The sequence below is a fragment of the Lacerta agilis genome, chromosome Z, assembly GCF_009819535.1.
Source record: "Lacerta agilis isolate rLacAgi1 chromosome Z, rLacAgi1.pri, whole genome shotgun sequence".
Classification (NCBI taxonomy): domain Eukaryota; kingdom Metazoa; phylum Chordata; class Lepidosauria; order Squamata; family Lacertidae; genus Lacerta; species Lacerta agilis.
In genome coordinates this window covers 9,057,335-9,083,980 of record NC_046331.1, presented here as the reverse complement: position 1 = coordinate 9,083,980, position 26,646 = coordinate 9,057,335, and the positions used below count along the sequence as shown (strand labels likewise).

The 26,646-nt window shown below is 45.5% G+C and overlaps 1 protein-coding gene across 1 annotated transcript; it reads left to right on the top strand.

Annotated features, from left to right (window-relative positions):
* Positions 1-1,373: 1,373 nt before the first annotated feature.
* LOC117040104 (erythrocyte band 7 integral membrane protein-like) lies at positions 1,374-26,330 on the top strand. Its single transcript, XM_033137656.1, has 7 exons — positions 1,374-1,538; positions 10,810-10,913; positions 12,436-12,508; positions 15,623-15,705; positions 21,352-21,555; positions 22,156-22,290; positions 25,743-26,330. Exons 1-7 carry the CDS (start codon positions 1,484-1,486, stop codon positions 25,935-25,937), a joined length of 849 nt encoding a protein of 282 aa, XP_032993547.1. The 5' UTR covers positions 1,374-1,483; the 3' UTR covers positions 25,938-26,330.
* Positions 26,331-26,646: the final 316 nt, after the last annotated feature.

Here is a 26,646-nt window from a genome sequence, read left to right as displayed (position 1 = left end):
CTAACTCTGTGAGTAGATCACAGTCTCTTGGGAGTTGGCCACCCCTGCCCTATTCCATCAGCATCACATTTATACCCCACCCATCTGACTGGGTTGCCCCAATCACTCTGGGTGACTTCCAACACATATAAAAACATAAAAACTTCCCTATACAGAGCTGCCTTCAGATGTCTTCTAAAGGTTGTATAGTTACTTATCTCCTTGGCTCGGGGGTTGCATAGCTCCATACCCTCCAGCATTCAGCCAATCAAAATTCGGACATCCTAAGGAAAAGCAGGACATTCTGGGATCAGATCAGAAACCAGGACAGCTTCTGTAAATCCAGGAATGTCCCTAGAGAAGATGGTCACTTGGAGGGTCTGTGATTTCTGCTTGAGTCCAAGGCTGCAGCTATGGGAGAAGCAAGACCTTGCGTTAATGCTGGGAACCCCTGCGTTGTAGGCTCAGGTTGAATACAGGTGTAAATTAAGCATATATATCCTAAAGACACCACTGTCTCTGCTGCCCCTAATTCCAAGGAAATGTAACCCTAGGTAAGTGCCTGGAACCCCTGGAATCTCAAACAGCTTGTAGGTTGGAGTAGCATGCAGCAGCACTGAATAAAATGAATCTAGCGTTGTTGATTCTGATGAGAGGGAGAAACAAACAAACAAACAAACTTAAGAAGAAACTGCTGGAACAGGCCAATGGCCCATCTAGTCCAGCCTCCTGTTCTCACAGTGTCCAACCCACACAGTGGCCTGTGTGAATAACAAAATCAACCCATACTGATCATGGGACAAGTCCCATGGAACTCATTATGTCTTATTTCTGTTCAGACATGCATGGATTGTGCCACATTTCTCCACAACCTCTCCTGCCAGTCCACAACTTAAACCTTATTTATTGTTAAACCCAAAGAAGCTGTGGAGACAGATCTGCAATATGTAGTCAATTGATCAGTAAAATGAAACGATTAAAAAAATAATAATCAAACAACAGCACCAGTTTGGATGGACTGAAAGAGTGCCCTGCATGAATTAGCTAGCCAGTAGGATTTTTGTTTTTGAGTGTTTTTTGCCCTGCGACGTGTCTGCTGCAGGGGTGAGGAGAAAGATGTGACTTTCCAAGTATAAAGATATACTTTATTGGACTACAACTCCCATCATCCCTGATAGTTGGCCATGCTGGCTGGGGCTGATGGGAGCTGGAGTCCAAAAACATCTGGAGGGCCGCCGATGCCCCCTGTCTCTGGTCTACTCAGAAGGAAAGCCAGTTGTGGAATTCTCTGGCGAGCACGTACACAAAACTGCAGCCTTAGACGACTGTAAAACATTGTGCAAAGGGAGGGGAGGGGGCGGGACTTGATGATGTGCGGGGCGGAGAAGAAGCGAGGCCGCCCACTCGAATCAAACCCGGCAGCTGGAGCGCCGCGGACCCCAGATACCTTCTGTTGAAACGGGTAGCCGCCTCGTTTGGGAAGCTGGCTGCGTCGGTGGGAGTCATGGAGGACGCGGAGAAAGGCGCTCGCGGCAAGCGGGAGACCATCAAGATCGGAGGTGAGACGAGCGGAGGCTTGCAATGTTGGGGTAGCCCCATCCTTCCTTCCTTCCTTCCTTCCTCCCTTCTTTTTTGGTCGAGGCTGGGGGTACGAGCAGAGCTGCGGGAAGGAAATGCAGACAGCCTGGTTCTACTCAGAGTAGTCAGACCGACTGAAATGTACAGACACGACGAACTCGGGTCCATTAATATACTGTAACTGGGTTTACACTTAGTAAAACCTGGTTGGCTACACACCTGTTGCTTTCGAGCATGCACAGAGTGTGCCTGTTTCAGCTTCCGATAATCACATCCTAAAATGAGCACTTTAAAAAAAAGGTTTTGAGATAGGGGCGAAAGGGGCGTGCATGAGCGTGCGATTTCTGCTCGGTCTAACTAAGCTACGGCTTCTGACGGTCGGAGTCTTGCTCTCTGTTGTGAAACACAGGAAACGCTGAGAGCCTCTGATAATGCTTTCCTCTGGAGGGAGTTTATTTGGGTGGGTGTGGATGAGTGCACGCCTGCGGTGAAGGGACTCCTTGCCTCTCTTTGCAGGAGGCTTCAGGGTCTTTTGCAGGAGTTTGAATCTTCAGAATGACCCTGGGGTGTGTTACTTGCTTGGAAATGGATAAGCCCTGTAGCAGGAGTTGAGGTTCATGGACTGTTGGGGTGCCAAGCCTGGAATTTCACTCTCCCCGAGGCCTGATTTTTTTAAGTTTGTGGAAGGGGTTTTGTGTGGAGGGGGCTACTATCTTAGGGACTATAAACTTGATTTCAGCTCAGTAATGCTCAGATTGTGGTCAAACTTTCATATGATAAATGTATTCAGCAGCCCATAATCTGTCTTTGCTTTGCAAAATGTCTCTTGGCTCATTCTGCAACTGAAATTTGTATTGACTCTTTACAGAAGCAAAGCTCAAAGCTATGTATATTTAAGATGAAATTAATCCCCTGGAGAAATTCTAGAACCAATGCCAACCTTTACATACATCCAGGGACTCATTTGTTTACCCTACTAGAATGTTGCTGTTACCTGCTATCTTGGTGACTGGCTACCCAATGGGTTATAAAGCAAAACAGTTATTAACTGTCCCCCCCCCCCCGGAACTTTATTTTAATAAACAGGATGAAAGATGGATTGATAATGTGCCTGAATTAAATTTCAGTTTGGAGAGTCTTCCTCCGACAGTGGTGGTATAACAGCATAGCTGTCAACTTTCCCCTTTTCTTGCGAGGAATCCTATTTGGAATAAGGGAATTTCCCTTTTTTAAAAAGGGGAAAGTTGACAGCTATGTATAACAGCTGTTGATAGATTTTATCTCAATGAATTCATTCAATCCACTTAAAGCCACCCAAGTAGATGGCCACCACTGCCTCATGTGGGAGTGAGTTCCATAGTTTAACTATGTACTGCCTGAATAATAGCTTTCTTTTTATATGTCCCAAATCTTTCAGCATTGTGCTTCTCATTCGGTGTCCACAAGTTATAGAATTACAACAGAGGAAGAAAAACATTTCTTTCCACGTCTCACATAATTTGATAAATTTATATTGTGACACTTCTTACTCACTTTTTCTATAAACTAAGAAGTCCCAAATGCTGCAATCTTTCCTCATAGGAGAAGTTGCTCCAGCCCTTTGATAATTTCGTTGCCCTTTTCAGAACCTTTTCCAACTGTACGAAACCTTTCAATACATGAGTTTGTCAGTAGTCAGCTAATTCAAAATCTAAGCTGAGGGGATTTTTTGCAAACTGAATAGTAAATATCACTTGTGGCAGGCTTCCTCAAACTCAGCCCTCCAGATGTTTTGAGACTACAATTCCCATCATCCCTGACCACTGGTCCTGCTAGCTAGGGATCATGGGAGTTGTAGGCCAAAAACATCTGGAGGGCCAAGTCTGAGGAAGCCTGACTTATGGTAAAGTGATACTGTTGGCTACTCAGATGTTTTCAGTACTGGACATCACTGTAGTTATTACAGCTGTCACAAACCAGTTACTCCCACTGTATTGATGCTCGCATTAATTATTTGTGTAATACCATGGTATATAATCTGAGCCAAGAAGGAGATTCACTTAGAGTTAATTCCTTTAAATATACGTGAACCTTAAATATTCTTTTAAAAGTAAGTTCATATACAGCATAGGGAACGGGAGACTGTTAGCCTTTTAGCAGTATCCAGCCCTTTGCAGGATCAATGACTTTTGATCCAAGTTCCTGGTCACAACGAGAGCTTTCAACAATCTTAAGGGAAAAAACTTGATGAGAGACACCAAGCATTTCTTGTACTGTAAATGTGCTAGGAACAATTGTGAAGTAGCAAGATTTCATGTTCTCTGCCTGCAGTTATGTGGTTCGAGAACCACACATCTATGTATATTTTGCACACGTGTAAAAAAATAAAAGACTGTCCCATTTCAAGTACTTGGTTCCAAATATTACCAGTTATAATCAGGATGTCCAGTTATTGAGAGTTAAGTTGGAGTCTCTGGTTCTTCTAGTATGAACAGATCACATGCTGTTGGGAAAACTTTGGAGACAGATTTTACCAGATACAGTGGTACCTCGGGTTACATACGCTTCAGGTTACATACTCCGCTAACCCAGAAATAACGCTTCAGGTTAAGAACTTTGCTTCAGGATAAGAACAGAAATCGTGCTCTGGCGGCGCAGCGGCAGTGGGAGGCCCCATTCGCTAAAGTGGTGCTTCAGGTTAAGAACGGACCTCCGGAACGAATTAAGTATGTAACTAGAGGTACCACTGTACTGTACAAAGAAAACAAAAGCATTCTTACAGGTAGATACATCTTCTCACTAAGCATCTAGCTTCTAGGACATGGGTAGGCAAACAAAGCCTGGGGGCCGGATCTGGCCCAATCACCTTCTAAATCCGGCCCATGGGCGGTCCAGGAATCAGCGTGTTTTTACATGAGTAGAATGTGTCCTTTTATTTAAAATGCATCTCTGGGTTCTTTGTGGGGCCTGCCTGGTGTTTTTACATGAGTACAATGTAAAAACTTTTATTTAAAGTGCATCTCTGGATTATTTGTGGGGCATAGGAATTTGTTCATTTCACCCCAACCCCCCCCCCAAATATAGTCTGGCCCCCCACAAGGTCTGAGGGGCAGTGGACCAGCCCCCTGCTAAAAAAAATTACTGAGCCCTATTCTAGGAGGTGAATCTATTAAAAAATGAGTTTATACCCATCACATTAACAATCTTATATGAAAGTCTCATGGGCAATGAAAAAGCTCTAGAGAACACCCAAGAACAATCCAACCAGTTTGCTTTGGACGTTTTGCTCAAAGGCAACATCTTGGGATTCAAGTCTCATTGGTACTCTTTGGGTGTCCCGACAGGGAGGGGGGTAGGCTGAGGGGGAGGGGAAGCAGCCTCCTTTGCCCCAGCCTAATCCTCAGTCAATATTAGGGGGTAAGGTTGACTCTGCTAAGTATAAAAGGCTATACCTCCTAGAACAGGCATCCCCAAATTAAGGCCCGTGGGCCGGATAAGGCCTGAGGGACTTGTTTATCCAGCCCATGGCGACCACTGCCACCCACTCTTACCGGCATGTGCTGCACGGCTGCCCACTTCCAGTGAGGAGGAGCACTGGAAATAGCTTGTGCACATGCGCAAGTGTTATTTCAGTGCACATCCGGGTCGGAGGAGGCCCGTGCACATGCGCACAAGCTATTTCCGGTGCTCCTCCAACCCAGAAGTGCGCCGGAAATAGCATGTGCACACGTGTATGGGCTCCCCCGCCCTCCGGCCCGCCGCATGATCTGTCCTGGAGACACTGGCCCAAGGCGTGGTAAGTTTGCTGACCCCTGTCCTAGAATCTTGATGCTTACAGTCATAGGACCACCAGCCATCAGATTCCTAAGCCATTGAGCTGTGCTGAATGGCAGTAGCTCCCTAGTATTTCCGGCAGGATTCCCTCCCATCCTACCAGGAGATGCAGTACCTGGGATCTTTTGCATATACCAGTAATGCAGGTGCTCTAGCAAGTGGAACGGGTCAAAGGTCAGGGTGTTGTTTTTTGCCCACTCATGGGTCACCCCAAGCAATGCCCTCCTCCTCCTGAGCCAGGGGTCAGCAAACTTTTTCAGCAGGGGGCCGGTCCACTGTCCTTTAGACCTTGTGGGGAGCAGGACTATATTTTTTGGTGGGAAAAATAAGAACGATTTTTGCCTGCCTGCAAAAACACCTGAAGGTGCTTCGCTTTATCTATCCCAGTTGTTGTCCCAATAGCCACAGCTGGGCTTCTCTAGCCAGCCAGGTGCCGTGGCTGGACAAGACAGAAGCAGCAGCCCCGGCGGAGGAGCTGCAGATGGAGGTAGGGGAACTGGGGTGTCGCTGGAGCTTTTATCCACCACCTGCTGCTGCTGCTTCCCGAGAGGTACCGCGGAGAAGAAGACAGAGCCGCCCGCCAACCCACAAGTGGCAGCCGCGGACACTGCAACGACCCACCTGAATGCCATGTGAGGAATGAAGGAGGGAGGGAGGTGGAGACAAAGAAAGCGCACAAGGAAGTGGTGTGGAGAAGGAAGGAAGGGCGGACTGAGGGAGAGGGAGGAGGAGCAGGAGGAAAACGCAGCAGCAGCCGGCGTCACATGCCCCCTTCACGGTGCCGCACTGCTGAGGTTGGCAAGCCGACTCCCACCATCGACGGCACCCGGCATGGGACAACATTGCTCCGTCCCTGAGGAGAAAAGCGCCACCATGTGAGGGAGAGGGAGGGGGAGGGAAAGAATGCACACACTGGCGATCCATGCACTGGCGATCCACATGGCAATTCCCGGACCAGATGTAGAAGGCTATTGGGCCTGATCCAGCCCGCGGACCTTAGTTTGCCGACCCATGCCTTAAGCCAGGCACCCCCAACCTGTGGCCCTCCAGATGTTTTGGCCTACAACTCCCATGATACCTAGCTAACAGGACCAGTGGTCAGGGATGATGGGAATTGTAGTCCAAAACATCTGGAGGGCCAAAGGTTGGGGGTGCCTGCCCTAAGCCCTACTGCCCATCTGTTTCTGGCTGTGTTTGGGGGAAGGGGAAGCCCCAAGATTTATGGCTGCTGCTGGTGCCCGTTTTCCCAGGATGCTGTCTGCAGCATGAGCAGAGAATGCAAACAGAAGAGAAGTGGAGAAGGAGGCAGAGTTTGGTTTCATTCCTCCTGGTTTGCAGTGTTGCAAAAAATGATATCTTGCAGTTTGTTGCTGCCTCTTGCAAAAGTCCAGTGGAAAGGAAAGACCCCCCCTTCCCCCAGTAAAGACTCCCCCAATGTAATCTGAGTTCCTTTTCTCATTCCTGGCATTGGAATTTTGCAACAACCCAAACTGCAGAACTGAAAACGCCTCTTCTCCTTTGTTTTATAATATCCTTTGTAAAGAAAAAGAGAAGTGTGTTCAGTATGAGCTAGTACCTGGTGAGGGTTGCTAGAAAGTCAAGGGGTGCAACCAATTTGTTCTGGTTTTCTTCCTGTCCACCTCTTCTTTTGCAAAGATTCTATGGACACTTAAGCATTGCACTTGTGCAATACATAAGCACATAACTAAACTGAAAAGTGTATTGGGCCCATTGGCACAGTACTGTACTGTATTATGTCATTATTATGCCACTTTAAACAATCATGGCTTCCCCCAAAGAATTCTGGGAGCTGTGGTTTGTTAAGAGTTCTAAGGAGACCTCTGTTCCCCCTAACAGAGCTGTTTAACAATCAGTCCCTCTTTGCAGGGAATTCTGGAAATTATAGCTCTGTGAGGGGGAATGGATGTGTCCTAAGAAATCTTTGGAGGGCCCCCACTTGGTAGAATGTACTTTCTTTATTCAGTGATTTGACACCTTGACTTAAAAGGAAGAAAGTGGTGAAGATGGATGTTATCACGGACTGAGTAATCATATTTTCTTTCTTTATATAACCAGCAGGTGGAAAATCAGAAGTGTTTCTTTTGCATCTTTGGCTAATGCTCTTCTTCTTCTTCCTCTTCCTCTTCCTCTTCTTCTCTCCCCCTCCCCCATTTTATTCTTCTGTTTCTCGCTCTCTCCTTTCTTTATTGCTGTTGTCCCTTCTTATCTTTCTTCTGGTTTTACTTATTCAAGTTGTATCTTCTGTAGCCGTAATTTTACTGTTTTACGGGAAAATCTTAATAAAAGATCTTAAACAAAAGTCAGGGAGGGAGATCTAAATCTAGGCAAGTAACAGGCATTCTTGTAGTTCAGGGGTCAGCAAACTTTTTCAACAGGGGGCCGGTCCACTGTCCCTCAGACCTTGGGTGGGCCGGACTATATTTTGAAAAAAAATATGAACAAATTCCTATGCCCCACAAATAACCCAGAGATGCATTTTAAATAAAAGCACACATTCTACTCATGAAAAACACCAGGCAGGCCCCACAAATAACCCAGAGATGCATTTTAAATAAAAGGACACATTCTACTCATGTAAAAACACGCTGATTCCTGGACCATCCACGGGCCGGATTTAGAAGGCGATTGGGCCGCATCTGGCCCCCGGGCCTTAGTTTGGGGACCCCTGCTGTAGTTCATAGATGCACACCAGCTTGGCAAAAGCACTTGGGGAAACTGCAAAGCAGGATCAGGGGAGGTTGTGAGGGAGCAGGTGTAGCATGGGAAGAGATCAGTGATCCCTGGTGGGCTGCAGTTGCCCCTGGAATCTCATTTGAACCTTGCCCATTATCCATTTGGGTTTACTTGGCAATAATAATAATAATAATAGATGTGTGGTATGTTAATTTTTCATATATATCATGCCCCCAAACACAGTTTGCCAGAAGAAATTGAAGTGAAATAATTGATAGGGTGTGTCTATGTGTGGATTCAGTAAAAGGCTCTTATTGTTTACACAACCACCAAACTTACATTCTTGCATCATTGTTTGTGGCTCAAACTCAATCATGGTTCATAGTTGGGGAACCTGTGACCCTTCTGCTCCAGCCAGCATGGCCAGGTGTCAGGGATGATGGGAGCTATAGTCCAACAACATCTGGAAGACCAGGGGTGTATTGAGCCCTGCAGCACCATTGAGCTTGGATTGGCAGGCTTGGGTTGAAGAGGAGGAAGAAATGAGGGTGGGGGCTGAATGGTGGGGGACCTGGGTTGATCCACCCCAACCAGACTCTGAAAGGGGGAGCGGCACTGCAGTGCCTCCCCCCTCCTTCCTGTGGAGCAGAGAGACTCAATGAAGGGCGGGGAGGCTTTTGATAACCAAGGCGTGACAAAAGTGTGCCGTCTCGTTATCTAGAACGAGATGCCGCCCTCACTGTGGGGGCAGACAACCACACCCCAAAAGCACACGCACTTGTAGTCCCATAATTTTTACAAAGTGAGAGAGTCTCGAGAATGAGACTGCCCAGACTTGTCTTTAAGAGCTTCGTGGGCAGGCCAGGTACTGGGAACCTATTGCAGGGACACCTGCAGTTCTGAATATCTTGCCCTTGCTCCAGAACCCTGAGACTACACTTTTACTTTACTTATCTAGTTGAGCTGCTGTTGCAGTAGAAGGCAAAATACGCCTTACTACATATTTGATTCCCTTTTCCTGTAACCGAATCCAAGGCCAGGAAAGATCTCTGTGTGAACTCTGTGTCACATTCCTGAATATGATCTCATGTTCCTTTTTTAGATGAGGCATTTCATTTTTTGGGCAGTCACCAAAATTCTCTGGGAGGGGGATACAATAAAGAGCGATTATGATGGTAATAGACTCCATCTGCGCTATCACACCCCTTTAAACTGTACCCCTCAGGTAACCCTGTAGTTTGTTTAGGGTGCTGGGAGTTGCTAGGAGACTCCATTTACTGGGCTACAATTCCCAGAGTTCCTTGGGAAGAGGGATTAACATATGCAGGGATGAATGGAACCATCAATTTTGCTTCTCACTGTTTCTCAAGTTTCCAACTTTAAATTAATTTCTCTACATTTTTGCAATAAATTGCATGTTTTTAAAAAGAAAAATCCTCATGAAAATTTGCCAGCATTTTTGTGCAAATGTGTCATAAGAAACCCATTTTTGTGTGTGTGCAGTTTTGACTAAGGTACACATTTTTTTTTTGCAAGCAGTTTTCCCTTTTTTTGCAAGCAGTTTTCATTTTCATGAATGTGTGCCCTGATGCACTTTTCGTGAACCACGGTTAAGAGAACTGCATTGCAAAAATTGAGTAAGTGTGAATTTCTGGCTAGACTGCATTTACCTCTGGTAGGGCCGTGGCACGGAGCAGGTGTGAGCTGCTGCCAAACTTCATTTCCTGCATCCTATAAAGATGCCATGTCTATGTCTGAGCAACAAGGAAGATTATTGGTCATGTTCCTTGTACAAATCCTCTCATGCTTTACCACTCCTGACTTGGCAAGGGCTAGGACTGACAATGGGGAACAATGCACCTTGATTTTTTTTAATATATAATTTTTTATTGAATTTTTAAAAAATCCATAACAATTCTCAACATTACAATCAAATACATTTCCCCACATTTCCCCCTCCCCCCCGACTTTCCCCAGCTCCCGCAACTGTTTTGTTGGTATATGTTAATTCTGCGTGTAATACATCTGTAAATATTGTTTTCATATTATTCAAATTCATATTGTGCCAATAAAATTTGTGTATGTTTATTCAAATCCTGCCAGTGATTCTAAGTCTGTTTGTTGTAAAAAGTCCCCATTCTTCCTTAAAGTCCTGATTGTCCTTTTAACGCAATTTATATGTTAGTTTTGCCAATTCCGCATGGTTCATCATTTTTTCTTGCCATTGTTCCTTCGCTGGTGTTTCTTCTTTCTTCCATCCTTGTGCTAGCAAAACCCTTGCCGCAGTTGTAGCATGCATAAATATACAATGCACCTTGAATTATACAATGCACCTTGAATCTGGTATCGGGCAGGAAAAGGTTTTTCTCTGTGGTGGCACCTATGGCATTACGGAACAGTTTCTTCTTAGAGATTCACCTTCAGTGATGTGTCCCTGTCAGTAGTCAGATACATTCTCGTTCTAGATGCGATGATCAGTTTTGTTACTGATTATTGGCTGCTTATGATGTGTCTGTTCGAAGTTTTATTCCTTGGCAGTTTGTGCATCACTTTAATACATTTTGTTAAAAGCGGTAAGAAATCTTTAAATAAAACAAAACTTTGAAGGGATTCAGCTCATGTATTTGTTCCGGAAGTGCAAATTAGGTTAAAATGCAAACATAACTGAATTTCTCCGTTTTCCCTAAACAGAAGCAACAGAAGCCAATTTAATGAATGTGCACTTTTCTCTCCCTTTTCTTCCAGAGGGCTCTGAAGGAAGCATTGGGGTCTGCGGGTGGATCCTGGTTATGGTCTCGTTCTTTTTGGTTACCATCACTTTCCCAATATCCATCTGGATGTGCATAAAGGTAAAACATAGTTGGTTGGAAAGCAGTTGTGACCTAGGATTCCTTCCCCACTCTAAACCCAGTGTGGTGTAGTGGTTAAGAGCGGTAGACTTGTAATCTGGTGAACCCAGTTCACATCTCCACTCCTCCACATGCAGCTGCTGGGTGACCTTGGGCTAGTCATGCTTCTCTGAAGCCTCTCAGCCCCACTCACCTCACGGAGTGTTTGTTGTGGGGGAGGAAGGGAAAGGAGAATGTTAGCCGCTTTGAGACTCCTTAGGGTAGTGATAAAGCGGGATATCAAATCCAAACTCTTCTTCTTCTTCTTAAACAGGAGCAGCAACTGTACTGTATGTTGTAGGTCAGTGTTTTTCAACCACTGTTCCGAGATGTTGCCTGGTGTGCCGTGGGAAAAATTTGTTTATTTGATTCCTATTCAAGAGAATTACTTTATGTATAGTCAATATAGGCACAGAGTTATTTTTTTTTAACATTTTCTAATGGTGGTGTGCCTCGTGATTTTTTTCATGAAACAAGTGTGCCTTTGCCCAAAAAAGGTTGAAAAACACTGTTGTAGGTGACCTTAGAGCTGGAAGCGACCCCAAGGGTCATGTCCGGCCCCTGCAATGCAGGAACCACAGCTAAAGAATCCCTGCCAGATGGCCATTTAACCTTTGTTTAAAAACCTCCAATGAAGGCAGATTTCACTACCTTCTGAGGGAGTCCACTCCTTAAATGGCTATTCTTGCAGAAAAGAACTTCAGAGGGAGACTGCATCATGAGGCCACCAGGTTACAATTAATCAAGAGGTTCACTAGTGAACTGAATCTGGACAAAAGTGTTAAAAAACCAAACCCACAGCATGTATTAATTGGTTTGCCAATGCCAGGCTGCCTGTGTTGTCAACAATTAGGGTTTTTGTGTGCATAATGTAATTATCATAATCTGTACTTTACCGTATTTTTCTTTTTTTTTTTTGCAAGTATATTTTTATTTTCAAAAATAAACAAAACTTAACATACATTTGCCAAAAATAATTTTTACAATATTTACTTTATTTTACAATATTTACTTTACCATATTTTTCATTTCCTTCTCACTTCACTGTTTACATTTCTGACCCCCTGACTCCGTAAACCATGTGTATATATTCACCTGTAACTCACTACAAGACTTCTTGCATCTGATGAAGGGGTCTGTAGTCCTGAAAAGCTCATGCAATAAAGAAATGTGTTAAGTCTTTAAAGTGCCACAAGCCTCTTTGTCAAGAAACTCCTGATCTCATGAAGCACAATTTTTATATGAAAAGGATCTGGGTAGTTCATTCCTCCTTCAGCATGATAGGAAGAGCATGAAGTTGCAGTCTCTCTACGTAGTTGCAGAATATTATGCCTTATTTTGCCCCCTTAAAAAAAGCTTCTCTTCTTATCTGGAATGAGCTAATTATGAATGTGGCCAAAATAGCATCAAGGACAGCCTGAAATGTGCAGAATGAGAGGGAACAAAACCACAACCCCACCCTGACTTTCCCCCCTCATTGCAGATTGTCAAGGAATATGAGCGAGCCATCATATTTAGGCTTGGACGTATCATAAGAGGCGGTGCAAAGGGGCCAGGTGAGTATTTGCTTTACAGTCTGTTTTGCTAAAGGCAAGGGGGTTCTTTCTGTGGGATTTGGAAGCGAGACAAGACACAAGTGGTACCCCAGTATGGCTCCCCTTCATCACACACACAGTCCAACAAGACAATGACAAAAATCCACCAACAGCATACAAATCAATATGGCTAACCTGATCCAAAACACCCACCCACCCCACTCACACATGAAAACAAAGACCACCACAGCAAACCACAAATGAACAATCACACCCTACGCCAACCCTGACCTCTCTCACTGCCAAAGGAACACAAGCGAACAGCAGAGAACCTGCACAAGCAACGTTGACATCAAACCCTTCATATATTAAGTAAAATAGAAACCTCGTCACCTGACCCCCCATCTCCCCCCCCCCGTCCACCTCTTTCCCCCTTTTCTTCCTAATATCTCAACAAATGAAACTGATTTGTAAAAATGTTACATGGGGGGGGGGAATATATGAGAGAGAGACATTGTACATACTTTTGTAAATCAAGAAAATCTTTAATAAAAATACATTTAAAAAAAAGACACAGGTGGTGAAGAATTATTAAGATTTATTAGACAGCATGCAGATGATAATAGATAAGAATATGCCACCCCAAGCGAGCAATACCTCTGTTCAGCTGCTGGGAGCTCGGACCCTAGCTATAGCCAGCCACCAAGCGACGTAGCACCCCAGGAGAAGTCACACAATTTAACAACATTAAGTTGTTTAGTAAGGCTACCTGTTGCCTAGGGGAGGCCTCATATTGGTGGCACGAAGGGGCAAGTGTCAGGCCACTCCACCTCCTTGATGTACAGTGTATCTTTTGCTGTGTTTCCCATACATGGTCCCACATGTGGCTGGATTTCCGTGTGGCTGGTCAGCTGCATTGGGGCTGGAGCACTAATGATGCCCTCCCCCGGGTCTCTGGCCACACTGGCTGCTAAGAGTCTAATGTCCAGGGATCATGGGAGTTGTAGTCTAAACCACTGCGCCGCTTGGACTTGCTGATCGGTAGGTCGGTGATTCGAATCCCTGCAACGGGGTGAGCTCCCGTTGCTCGGTCCCAGCTCCTGCCAACCTAGCAGTTCGAAAGCACACCAGTCCAAGTGGTTAAATAGGTACCACTCTGGCGCGAAGGTAAACGCGTGTGCGCTGCTCTGGTTTTGCCAGAAGTGGCTTAGTCATGCTGCTGGCCCCATGACCCAGAAAAACTGTCTGCGGACAAACGTCTGCTCCCTCGGCCAGTAAAGCGAGATGAGTACCGCAACCCCAGAGTCGTTCGTGACTGGACTCAGCGGTTCTTTACCTTTACCTTATCATTTGGAGGACCTTAGGTTCCCAACCCGGGTGACATGGTGATAGCGGTTATGTGTGTGTGAGTGAGTGCAAAGCAAATAGTCCTCTTTTCTCCACCCTTTTTATTTACCTGCAGTGATTGTTTGATACCCTCAAAGAGCCTTTTACCTTGCACCTCTTGGGATGGAGCTGCTAATTTGTACTAGATTTCCTTCTTTACTCTCCACTAATCCTCCAGCGTTGCAAGTGGAGCTGGGGGCACAGGGGGCGGGTAGACTAAGAGACGTACCAGGAGCTGAATTGCAGTATTTATCCCATTTGAATTGTGAAAAGTGTATTGATGCACTGCTCCCTTTAACAGCAAAGATTAGATACATAACTGTTTAAAAGTGAAGGGTTTTTTTTTTTTAAGATCCTTTCCTTCTTTTCCCACCCCTTTTCTTCATGAGAAGTGATTAGCAGTTCGTTGTCATGTCCTAGAAATAACTTCTTTATATTGGATTACTAGTGATGTGTAGTTCCATTTAATTGTATCCTGCCATATCATGAGTGATCAGGGCAGCTAACATCGGGTTTTACTGTGACTACATCTATGTTGCTTGAAAAGGATCATTATAAAAACTCACTGCATAAATGGACTGGGTGAGTGGTGGGACAGATTTTTAGAAACCGAATGATTCATTCCTCCAAATTTGGAAAGGGCAAAGGGGCAACTCCCAGTTAAATTGCCAATTGACTTCAAAAGGGTTGTCCTGGTCTGATCTTGCACCTTTCGCAGCAACCTGATGCACAGAAATAGGCAGAGGATGCTTTTTTCACAGACTGGTGAAAAGCATTTACAGTATTACCTGCTGCTGTCCGTTTAATGAGCTGCTGTCAAAAGCATACCTGGAGTGCCTAGTTTAGAAGTTGGCAACCTTCTAAATACAGCAGCAGGCAGGTAGATATAATAATAATAATAATAATAATAATAATAATAATAATAATTTATTTTTGTGCCCCGCCCATCTGGCTGGGTTTCCCCAGCCACTCTGGGCGGCTTCCAACAAATATTAAAATACAATAAAATATCACAGATTTAAAACTTTCCTAAACAGGGCTGCCTTCAGGTATTTTCTGAATGTCAGGTAGTTGTTTATCTCCTTGACCTCTGATGGGAGGGCGTTCCACAGGGCGGGTGCCACTACCAAGAAGGCCCTCTGCCTGGTTCCCTGTAGCTTTGCTTCTTGCAGTGAGCGAACCACCAGAAGGCACTCGGCGCTGGATCTCAGTGTCCAGGCTGAACGATGGGGGTGGAGACGCTCCTTCAGGTATACAGGACCGATGCCGTTTAGGGCTTTAAAGGTCAGCACCAACACTTTGAATTGTACTCAGAAACAATTGTGCTCCTTCCCTGCTTCCCTATCCATCTCTCTCTCTCTCTCTCTCTCTCTCTCTCTCTCTCTCTCTCTCACACACACACACACACACACACACACCTGCACCATACATTTAAATCACAATTGGTTCCCCCCCCCCAAAGAATCCTGTGAGACTGTAGTTTGCTAAGGTACCTGGGAACTGTAGCATTGTGAGTGGTAAACTACAGTTCCTAGAATTAAAGCACATGGTGGAGAATCCATGTGCTTTAAGTGTAGGGTGCGGATGTGCTCTGTCCCTATACTTCATGCATTTGCACTGGTGCTGTGTCGCTGAATTGACTTCGTCCCATGCACTCCAATATACCTCCCAACCTCTTCCTTGCACATGCAGAGCAGTTAATGTCCTAGAGTTGTTGTGTCGAACAATTGCACTCTCATTTCCCAACAGGTCTGTTTTTCGTATTGCCCTGCACGGACAGCTTTATCAAAGTGGACATGAGGACCATATCATTTGATATACCGCCACAGGAAGTGAGTATTCCCTTTCCTTGACCTCTTTCTGCTCTGCCCCCTACTGAATACTGGATATAAATAGGCTAGTCAAGTTTCTCTCCCCCCACCCCCACCCCATGGCTTTCTCACACCCGCTGCCCCTCTTTCATGGCCTCAAATTTCAGGCAAGAGACATTCCCAATCCTACTTGGAGATGCCATTGGGAATTAAACACAGGATGCTCTTCATGCAAAGCAGGTGCTCTGCTGCCAGATTGCGGCACTCCCCCTTAAATATAAAGTAATATTCTAGTTCTCAAAGGGATGAATTAAATAGGAACATAGGAAACTATATTCTTCTGAGTTAGACCATTGGTCTATCTAATTCAGTATTATCAACACTCTCCAGGGTTTCCTACAGGAGACACTCAGAGAGGGAGTCTTTCCTAACTGGAGATGCCAGGGACTGGAGCCAGGAACTTCTGCATGCAGAGCAAGTGCTCTGGCACTGAGTATTTGTGGCCCTTCTGGTTCTGACCTTGTCTCTGCCACCACTTCCCTCGCTGCTGTGACTCTCAGCAATCCGTCTGCAAGATGGATAGTACCTTACACTTAAGGGCTCAGATATATAGCTAACATGTCATCTAGCTTGGTCCGGAACTGCTCCATGCAGTGAGGCAGTCTCTGCCATGGCTTCTGTCAAAGCAGACCGTTTGGAATGAAGGCTGGCTTGGAGGGTTTCGGTTTTGTTCCAGGCAGCCGCCTGCCACTTATCCTGCAATGACTTTTTTCCTCTGGCAGTAACTGTTGTGGAACTGGCTCAGAATGAATTGCTTAGGAACCTAATAATCATCATTAGGCTTAATGTGTTTGCTGCCGGGAATGCACCCTTACTGAGCTTCCTCCCCGCCCCTCATTTCCTCCTGGCTTTTCTGTAATTCAATTCAGTTGTGCCTGCGGTTTTTGTAGGCAACAGGGTTGCAGGGTATTTATTTCATTAGGCAGAGGTGGGTTTCTTCTACTTGTTTTTCCCCCCTTGCCTCCTTAATTGAAAGTGTGCATGCACTTTCTGAAGAAGTGTGCATGCACACGAAAGCTCATACCAAGAACAAACTTAGTTGGTCTCTAAGGTGCTACTGGAAGGAATTTTTTATTTTGTTTTGACTATGGCAGACCAACACGGCTACCTACCTGGAACTCCTTAATTGAAAGTTAATATTGTTGTCAAGGTGCTGGAAAACCCCAGGGTATACAGTTCTGCTGCTTAGCTGGGTAACCTTGGCTGCATGGGGTCAATGCGACCTTCCAGGACTCCCAGGACTCTTCTGAAACCACACCCTCTTATCTCAGGCCACACCACTCACCTGTCTTGCTTTGCACCCTCCTTGAGTCATTTTGTGTGGTTGGAATGCATCCTTGAACTCTTGGTTCAGCCTCTTGGTCTTCTGGATAGAGGCTAGAGGCTAGAGGTGTGTGTGTGTGTGTGTGTGTGTGTAAACTAGCTCCACCCACTTTTGCCTCTGGCCCCACCCACCACTGGAACGTGGCTAATGGATTGTTGTCCGGAAGCAGATGCGGCCTTCAGGCTGGAAACATTTCTGCATCCCTGAACTAAGAGTTGCTGAGTTATTAAAACGTCTTTAGGGAGGGACTGATGAGGGAGTGGGTGGAGGGGGGGGGGAACCCAATCAGCCTAGTAAGGACTGAGTATGCTTAGTGACCGGAGAATGCTGACTGAGTGTTGCAGGGAGGTGTAAAACTAGTTCGGAGGCGGAATAGAAAAGAGTATCGTGGAGGAGGGCATGACTGACTGAGCACTCCGTGCTGCAACATTTGGTTGCAGATCCCATTTGTATATGTCTATCCATCAATCCTAATGCATTCCACTCAGCGTTTGAAATCCTGCTTCTGTCTTTTCAGTCTACATAAATAGGATGGGCAGCCATGAGAAGCACTAATCCCATGGAATGCCCTCCTCAGGGAAGCTCACCTAGCCCCTTCACTGTATGCCAGTAGTGGCCAAATTCCACCCTCCAGATGTTTTGGGACTACAATTCCCATCATCCCTGACCACTGGTTCTCTTAGCTAGGGATGATGGGAGTTGTAGTCCAAAAATCTGGAGGGCCGAGTTTGGCCACCACTGCTGTATGCCTTCTGGTGTCTCCATGAGTCCTGTGAGGTTTGTTAAAGACACTAGTGGGCGATGGCTGGGTTTTCTGCCAGAGAAAACCCATTCCATGCCTAATTTTATAAACTTCCATCATGGCTCTTGAAGCTCGCCTTTTCTGTAAACTAAAAAGCTCCTTTGATCCTCCTCCTTTCTTCTTCACTGTTTTCATGAGCCTCTCTTCTTTTGATGACTTTTGCCCAGTTGTTTGATGATTTTGCGTGTCTGCTGCTGCTTTTAATTATTTTCCTGTTCCCATAGAATCTGTGTTTTCATGCTACAATTCGTTTCAGTTGCTCTGGTTTCTTTCCAGAAGAGCATGGCAGCTCATTCATAAACCTTCTCAAGATTTCTAGGGGCTGAACAAAGATTAAGAAAACCAGGCAGCCCTTTGCTGACAGCTTCCAATAAAATAGACATGATACCAAAGGAAAAAGCAGACAAGAAGAGATAAGGAAAACAAGCAAATTCAGGCACTCCTGCTTCATTGTTTACATAAAGATAAACTCCCAGTTTGCATGCTATGTGACAGACAAGAGAAAGTTCACAAAGCATATACTTAAACCACAGAATTCACTGCCACTAGCACCCAATCCACACTACACATTTAAAACAGTATTGTTGTTGTTGTTTAGTCCTTTAGTTGTGTCCGACTCTTCGTGACCCCATGGACCAGAGCACGCCAGGCACTCCTGTCTTCCACTGCCTCCCGCATTTTGGTCAGACTCATGTTGGTAGCTTCGAGAACACTGTCCAACCATCTCGTCCTCTAAAAAAACAGTATTATGCCACTTTAAACAGTTGTGGCTTCGTGAATTGCAGTTCGTTAAGGATGCTGAAGGTTGCTAGGCAGTCCCCATTCCCCTCAGTAAGCTACAGTTCCCAGCATTCCCTGGGGAAAGGGACTGGCTGTTAAACCATGGGAATTGTGTGATGGCGGAATAGAGGTCGCCTATCAACTCTCAACGCTCTTCACAAACACTGAGGACTAATAAGCTACTTGCAGGGCTGCTGTACTAACCTCACTGGTTCCTCAACAAGAGGGTCATATCTCCCTTAGTAAAGCTGAGGGTGGCATTAGTTCTTCTGTGTATCGCAGAAGCCAATTAAAGGAGCCATTGGCTTGTAATTATCTTGCTTGCATTACTTAAAATAGAAACTGCTGTGGCTGTAGCTGCAAAGACATTACACAGATCTCTGTTAGGACTTGATTCTAAATAACATTAACATTAAAATAAGATTAACATAATCACAGCCATTCCCCTTGGAGATGTTCTGTGTTCCACCCACACACCCCAGTGTTGGATGGCATTCAATTTCGTTGCACTTGTACAACGTTGTACTTGTACAATGACAATAAAGAAATCTTAACTTATCTTATCTATCTTATCTTATTTGAAGCACATTCTTTCTCTCAAAGAATACTGGGCACTGTAGTCGAGCCTTCCCAGAGTTAAACTTCCCAGCAACCCTTAACAAACTACAGTGCCCAGAATTCCTTGAAGGGGAAGAATGCATTTCAAATGTGCTTTAAAGGTGTACTCCATACAGAGCCTCAATGACATTCAGTTTTGCTTCTCTCTCTTTACTCTCACACCATTGGTCCATCTAGCTTAACAACCTCTGATAAGTTTAGCTACAAGATCACCTTGCCCCACATGTGCCCACCCGATCGGTGGAATTGGCACTACTACTGGTACCACATAATACCCATTCTGCATTTGTAAGGATGCAATCGTTAAGTTTGACAGCACCTGCATTTTGGAACTTCCTTCAAGCAGGTGCTTACACTTTACTGTTTTCAGTGCCTGCTAAAAATTCTTGCTTAGACAAGCCTGCCCACATGTTTGCCTTACCCAGTGTTGAGGGTACCCAATGCTAATCCTATTCTGAGTAGACATGTTGAAACGGATGAGCCATACTAACGTAGGTGCATGAACATCAATAGGACTATTTCTGAGTAAAACTCAGTTGGCTAAAACCCATTGTGTTTATGTTTTTTAAAGATGATGTAAGGCGCTTGGGGACCTTTGTGTAACAAGCAGCCTACAAGTCTAATTAATAATGTAAATAATATTGGCCAGCGCAAGGGTTTCCACCTTCTCTTCCTGTTCCCTTCCTTATGTTTGTGTCTTATTAGATTGCACACCTGCAGGCTCAGACCTGCACTGTTGATATACAGCACAGGAGATGCCCTGCAGTGCATTGGAAGCTTGCTGGACATCCCTCAGTGAGCAAATCCATACAGGCAGATGCTTTCCTGCAGACAGCTTATCCCATAATGCCAATCATACCTATCCTGTGGTATTCAGCCTCTCGGGGAGTTGGGGTGTGTTCGAAAGTGTGATAGTGAGGCATCACTGAGCCTGGGACGTTCTGCATGCAGATGAGATAGTCAACCCTGGGCAAATTCCTCCGTAAACCTCCTGGAATTAATTGCTGTGTTTCCTCAAATGCTTTTTTTAAAAATTTGTGTGCTATCCCCCCCTTGAAGCTGTGTGAAAATCTTTCAGCAAAGCAATTTTTCTCTTATAGAATATGATGATTTTATAAAATGATATAGGTTGTGAATGCCTTGGGGCAGGTATCCTTCCTGCACCCTTCTGGTTTCTGTTAACTCCTTAATGTGCTACGTGTGTGGTTGGTGCTATATAATTAGTGAAAGGCACGCTCTGGAATTTGCTGCGTCTTCCTTGTTACAGGGCTGCTACAAACCTGGCACATTGGCACAGCCTGAGGCAGTTGGGTGCCAGTGTGTGCCCCTGCAAAAGTTGGCATTTCCCAAGTTATTTGCTGCCACAACGCCTGCCCCATCCCTTTCTCAAGGGAATTGGGCATTTAAGCACCCAGGCAACCAGTGTATTGAGTACTGGCAGTGTACAGCCCATCTGTAGCTGGATTCAAACCTAGCAGATGCCATGAGACAGGTGATGTGCCGAACAACTTGGCAGTGTGTGTGTGTGTGTGCGTGAGGGTTAAATATGCTTGTTGAAAAGCATCGTATTCTATTAATGCTACCTTTTGGTATTTCAAAAATCACTTGTGCTTTCTGCGGATCTGCCAAAGATCAGCCCGTAGAAGGAAAAGAATCAGGGACCTTATCTGGTATCTGCATAAGGCAGAGCGCTATCCAAAAAAGCATGGTGCCATGGAATAGAGGTCAGTATAGAGCTTCTCAGTATTCTGTAACCTCAGTGTTGAAAGGTGGCTTCTCCAATGACTTAGCCAAGTGCAGAATACCTGTTGCAAGCCCACCGATGGCACAATGGGAGAAATGAGCAATTGCACAAAATGAACAACCCACATAGTGTTTGAAATAGGGAACTTGAAAAGAAGCTCCTTTGGTGACTGTCAGGTAGCAGGCGGTCTGATCACGACTGCCTAATTAGCAGCAAGCTACTTGTGGCAGCACCTCTTTGTGGTTATGTTTTGATGCATGAGTGACTTGAAGATTCTTTTTTGTAATTCTTCTGTTCCACATTTCTCCCTTCTCTCCCATCCCCCTGTTTCTGCCCTAGATTCTTACCAAAGATTCCGTGACAGTTAATGTGGACGGCGTGGTTTATTACCGAGTTCAGAACGCCACCCTTGCTGTTGCCAACATCACCAATGCAGACTCGGCCACTCGGCTCCTGGCTCAGACCACATTGAGGAACGTTCTTGGGACCAAGAACCTCTCTCAGATCCTCTCTGACCGGGAGGAAATTGCACACAGCATGCAGGTACAGCAAAGCAATGTCGAGCTGCATCCCTGTGTGGGATGAGAAGTGGGGTGTTGTTGAGAAACATGCTTCACTGTTTAGATAGATGATTTTTTTATTTTTTTATTTTTGCATCAGCCACTAAATTTTGCAATTTAAATATACAATGGAAAAATCCAGTGGCAGCTGGTCCTTTAGGGTAAGTGGGGCACTGCCCCACCAGTCCTAATCTTCCCTCTGCCAACCCCCAACCCCTGCCTGCCTTCTTCCTTACGGACCAGTTCAGGGGGTGTGGCACTGCCTATAGCTCCCTCTACTTTAGTCTCAGACCACATTCACATCATGCTTTTGAAGCCCCACAGCACCTATTTAAATAGTCAAGGCATTCCTAAAGGATTGTGGGAGCTGTAGTTTGTTAAGAGTCTTTCATCGCCTGCCAGCTAAAAAGACAACAAGGAACGATATTTAACACCTTGCAGGGTGGAAGGCTCTTAAAAAGGCTGTTCATTTGTCCTGTTGAGACTTGTTTAAACCTCCAGTCACCTCTGTTTGATCAGCTTGACACCTTTGCACAATACCTTGATGTGTGACATGCATTCCTGCCCCCACCCTTTTAAACAGGCCACACTAGATGATGCCACAGATGACTGGGGCATAAAGGTGGAGCGGGTAGAGATCAAAGATGTGAAGCTGCCCATCCAACTCCAGAGAGCCATGGCCGCTGAAGCAGAAGCCACCCGCGAAGCAAGAGCAAAGGTAAGGAGCTCTACTGATTTGGTTAGCCGCTGAGTTTCAAAGGAGATCCATCACCCAGATCTGGTGCACTGCAAATGCTGTTGGACTACAACTCCCATCATCCCTGACCATTGGCCATGCTGGCCGGAGCTGATGGGAGTTGGAATCCACCAGCTTCTGGAGGTTCACAGGTTCCCCATCCATGACCCAGAAGATGATGGAGCAGTACAAGGAAACAAATACCATTATTTGACCTTGTGGACCCTGGGGTATATGTCTTGGAAATGAGCATGATTATTCCTCCCCCACAACTGAAAACAACTTACGCATGCCGAGCAGATACTCTCCCTCCGAGCTACAGCCCTTTCTGTAGCTTTCACATAATCCAAATTTCAAGTGAATATTGAACCACCTCAGATATTCATGTTTCCTTTAATAATAATATATTTTTAATAATGTTATTATTTGTACCCCACCCATCTGACTGGGTTGCCCCAGCCACTCTGGGCTGCTTTGATGGTAGCACTTGTTTTTCTCCACAGTGATATAAGATGACTCAGGTATTTGTTGTACAAACACTGGCTCCAGAGGTCTCATTATCTTTATTTCCCCATAGTAGTGAATCCTTTGCATTGCATTTACGTAACAAAACATGACTGAGTTTGTGCCAAAACTCAGTCGGAGGGCGTTCCTTCTGCATCGCAGGTTTTCAAACTTCACTGAAGTGTCTCAGCAGGTTTTCTGGGAATGTTTAAGAAGATCAAGAAGCAGAAGGCAAGCTCCCACAAGGCACAACTTGTTCCATAGGAAGCTGCCTTATACTGAATCAGACCAGTGGTCCATCTAATTGGGTACTGGCTACACTGACTCTCAGGCAGGAGTCCCTCCCAGTGCTACCTGGAAATGACTGAGATCAAACTGCAATCTTCGGTAGGCAAAGCAGATGCCCTGCCCCTGAGCTACCACAGAGAAAGCCGCCTTATACCAGCAGCCCATCTTGCTTAGTATTGTCTATGCTTATTGGCACTGACTCTACAGGGTTTCTGATGAGACATATCAGATGCCAGGGATTAAACCAGCAACCTTTTGCACGCAAAGAAGATGTTCTACTCACAGAGCTTCAGCCTTTCCCAAAGGTCTTGTTTTCTTCTGCTGTGTCCTACATAAGTCTTGCTGAGCACCCTGTCTAAACTGGATGCTGTAAGATGGGCGAATGCCAATTTTGTTTTTGTTCCCCCCCCCCCATTTTCCTGCTCTTAAATTCAGATCTCCACATTTCCACATCATTCTGATTATTTTTTAAAAAAAATGGAAATTCGCCTGCATTTTAATGTCAGTTTTGCCTAATATGCATTTTTTTTTCAAAGCAGCTTCTCCTGTTATAATGCATTCTTGTAAGCTGTTTCTCCAATATATGCATATTTTTAGATCTTTGTCCCAATATGTGCAATTTTCTACACATTAGTTGGTTGGAGAACCGCATTGCTAGATTTGGAGAAATGCAAATTTTAAAGAATGGCTATGGTTTGGTTCACATATTGTTTTGGAAAGTGCAGATTAGATAGGCTCGCCTGTAAACCAAATTGAACTTCTCCCCTCATCCCTACTTAGCTCACTTCCAGGGGGCTCTGCAACTTTGCAGGGACTCTGTAGCACACAAGGATTCTCTGGCAGCAGAAAGCTTTTGAAAACCACTGTTCTACCTGCAGCCGCATCCGCATGCCACTTTAAACAGTCAAAGCTTTCCCCCAAAGAATCGCGAGACCTGTAGTTCACTAACGGTGCTGAGAGTTGCTAGGACCAGCTATTCCCATCTCACAGCTACAGTTCCCAGAGTTTCCTGCGAAGAGGGATTGACTGTTAAACCATTCTGGGAATTGTAGCTCGGGGGGGGGGGGAATAAGGGTCTCCTAACAACTTTCAGCACCCTTAACAGGCAGCAGCTTCCTGAATTCTTTGGGGGAAGCCATGACTAAACCATCTTAAAGTGGTTTCATGGTGCTATAAATATATGGTGCAAATGTGGCCTTTGTGTTCAACAACTGGACTGGCTGGTGGGCCATTCTGGGGGCAGACATAGAGTCTGGAGGCCTTTCTGCGCCCCGTTCCTTTGGCTGATTTGCTGTTCCTATATTCTTGGCTTAACACCGCTGGATGCACGTGCTGCTTCTCCTGAGAGGATGACAAACTTCCTGTAACAATTTCTTCCTTTTCTGAAAAGAAGTTGGTTAAGCAAGGAGGATCCTGTTTGTGGCCTTGAACTGGCGTAGGAAGGGTGGGGCGTAGGGGGCGGGGCGCCCCGGGCAGCGGGATCCCGATAGGGTTCCACCTAAGCGCGCCCCGCCCCCAGAACGTGCACCGCGCCCCTGTGGGCGGCATGCCCCGCCCCCTGAACGCGCGCCACACTCCCAGAATGCGCACCAGCCGGCCCTCCCCTGCTTCCCGCCCCCAGTGCCAGAGCATGAAGCTCCGCCACTGAACATGAAGGCCACAAATCCTCTAGCCTACAAATGTTGTGGTTTTCTTTAATTAAGGCTGGGTCCACACCATAGATTTTGAGTACATTCAAAACACATTCCTCCCTCCCCAAAGAATCCTGGGAACTGTACTTTGTTAAGGATGCTGGAAATTGTAGTTCTGTGAGGGGAAAACTACAGTTTCCAGTATTCTTTGGAAAGAAGTCACGTGCTTTAAATGTGTGGTGTGTATGCAGCCTAGAGCTGCAAAATTTTCCTGACTCATTTAATTAATCAAAACATTCTTGTTTGATCAGGTGACAGATTCTCCCAAAATTTGTTCATACTGTATATATATACAGGTAGTTGCAAAATTTGAGGAAGAGGTGAATTCCCTATTGTAGGATAAACCCATTTCCCCTTTAGAATGGTTGTGTTCTGCCATGTGCATACTAAATTGTTTTAATTGACTTAAGACTGCATTCCTAACCCAACACACCTGAGAGTAAGGCCCACTGAATTCAGCAGGACTGACTTCTGAGCAGACATGGAGTTTTACCCAATGAAGTCCTGCTCAAAGTAGAATTGTTGGAAGTCAATGCACCTAAATTAATTGTGGCCGTCAATTTCAGTGGGTCTACTCTGTGTAGGACTAATGTTGGATACTGAGATTAAGGAGGAGGAAGCTAGCAGCCAGGGCCACCATCCGAACTGGTTGTAAGAAGGCAGGTGGTGGGGAGCTAGCCAAGGGCAGGTGGTGGGGCAGTGCCCCATTTGCCCCAGTGGATGTTCCTCTATTTCAAGGAGCTCAAGGTGGTCTGCTTTCTTCTTCCCGTCCTCATTTTATCCTCACAAAAGCCCTGAGACACTGACTTGCCCAGGGTCACCCAGTGGGCTTCATAGCTGCACCCAGGTCTTGGTCTGACACTCTAACTACCACACCACACTCTCTGAACCTTATGCAGTTTTCTCTGTGTTCAAAACAACTTGCTGGACCTGTGCCTCTCTCCCTTCCAGGTCATCGCAGCAGAGGGCGAGATGAATGCCTCCAGAGCCCTCAAGGAAGCCTCAATTGTCATCACAGAGTCTCCTGCAGCTCTCCAGCTCCGCTACCTGCAGACCCTGACCACTATCGCCGCTGAGAAGAACTCCACCATTATATTCCCGCTGCCCATAGATATGCTGCAAGGCATTGTGGGAAGGAGGAGCTGAGGGTGCTGATGGGAAGCCAGGTGTATTGAAAAGCGTGAGGCATTGTGGGGGAGAGAGAGGGGTGATGATTTCAGTACGACCTTCGTGTCTGTTTCCTGTGACTCTCAGGTCCTTTTTGTGTTTCATCCCAACAAATTTCTGCTTTCAGCGTAGGTGGCCACCTCTGAAAACACATTCTTCCACGCTCTGCTGCCCCTTCTCATTGATGAGAGGGGTTTGGAGGGCCTGCATCTCCCAGAAAATTAGAGAGGAGGGTTTAAGAGGTTCTCAGCTACCATATGGAGCTGGGGGTTGCCTTAAAATAGTGTGTTTTCCTCCTCTCTCCTGGGAAACTTCTTTCTTGTCAGAGAGCCAGCAGTGGAACTTTCCGCTGCTGTTTTGTTCCAACCAAAGGGAAAGAATTAGCACGCTGGAGTTATGGAGACAATATGCTTGTAGCCTAACGATGTTCAGATTCCTTTTTATAGGTGTGTTTTTCTCACCTAACACAATTACATTTGCAAACACTTCCCCAATACCTTTTGTACTTTATAAAATGACACCTATTTTTTCAACACTTAAAAAAAAATAGATTACTGCTTATTTCTTTGGTTCTGCTTTTAAGAATGTGGTCAACAGAAAGTTTGACATTCTGCAGCCAGGAGAACCTGGAGTCTTTCAGCATTTTAGAAGACTTATATTTTTCATTGAATTTTTCCAGAAGGTTAAT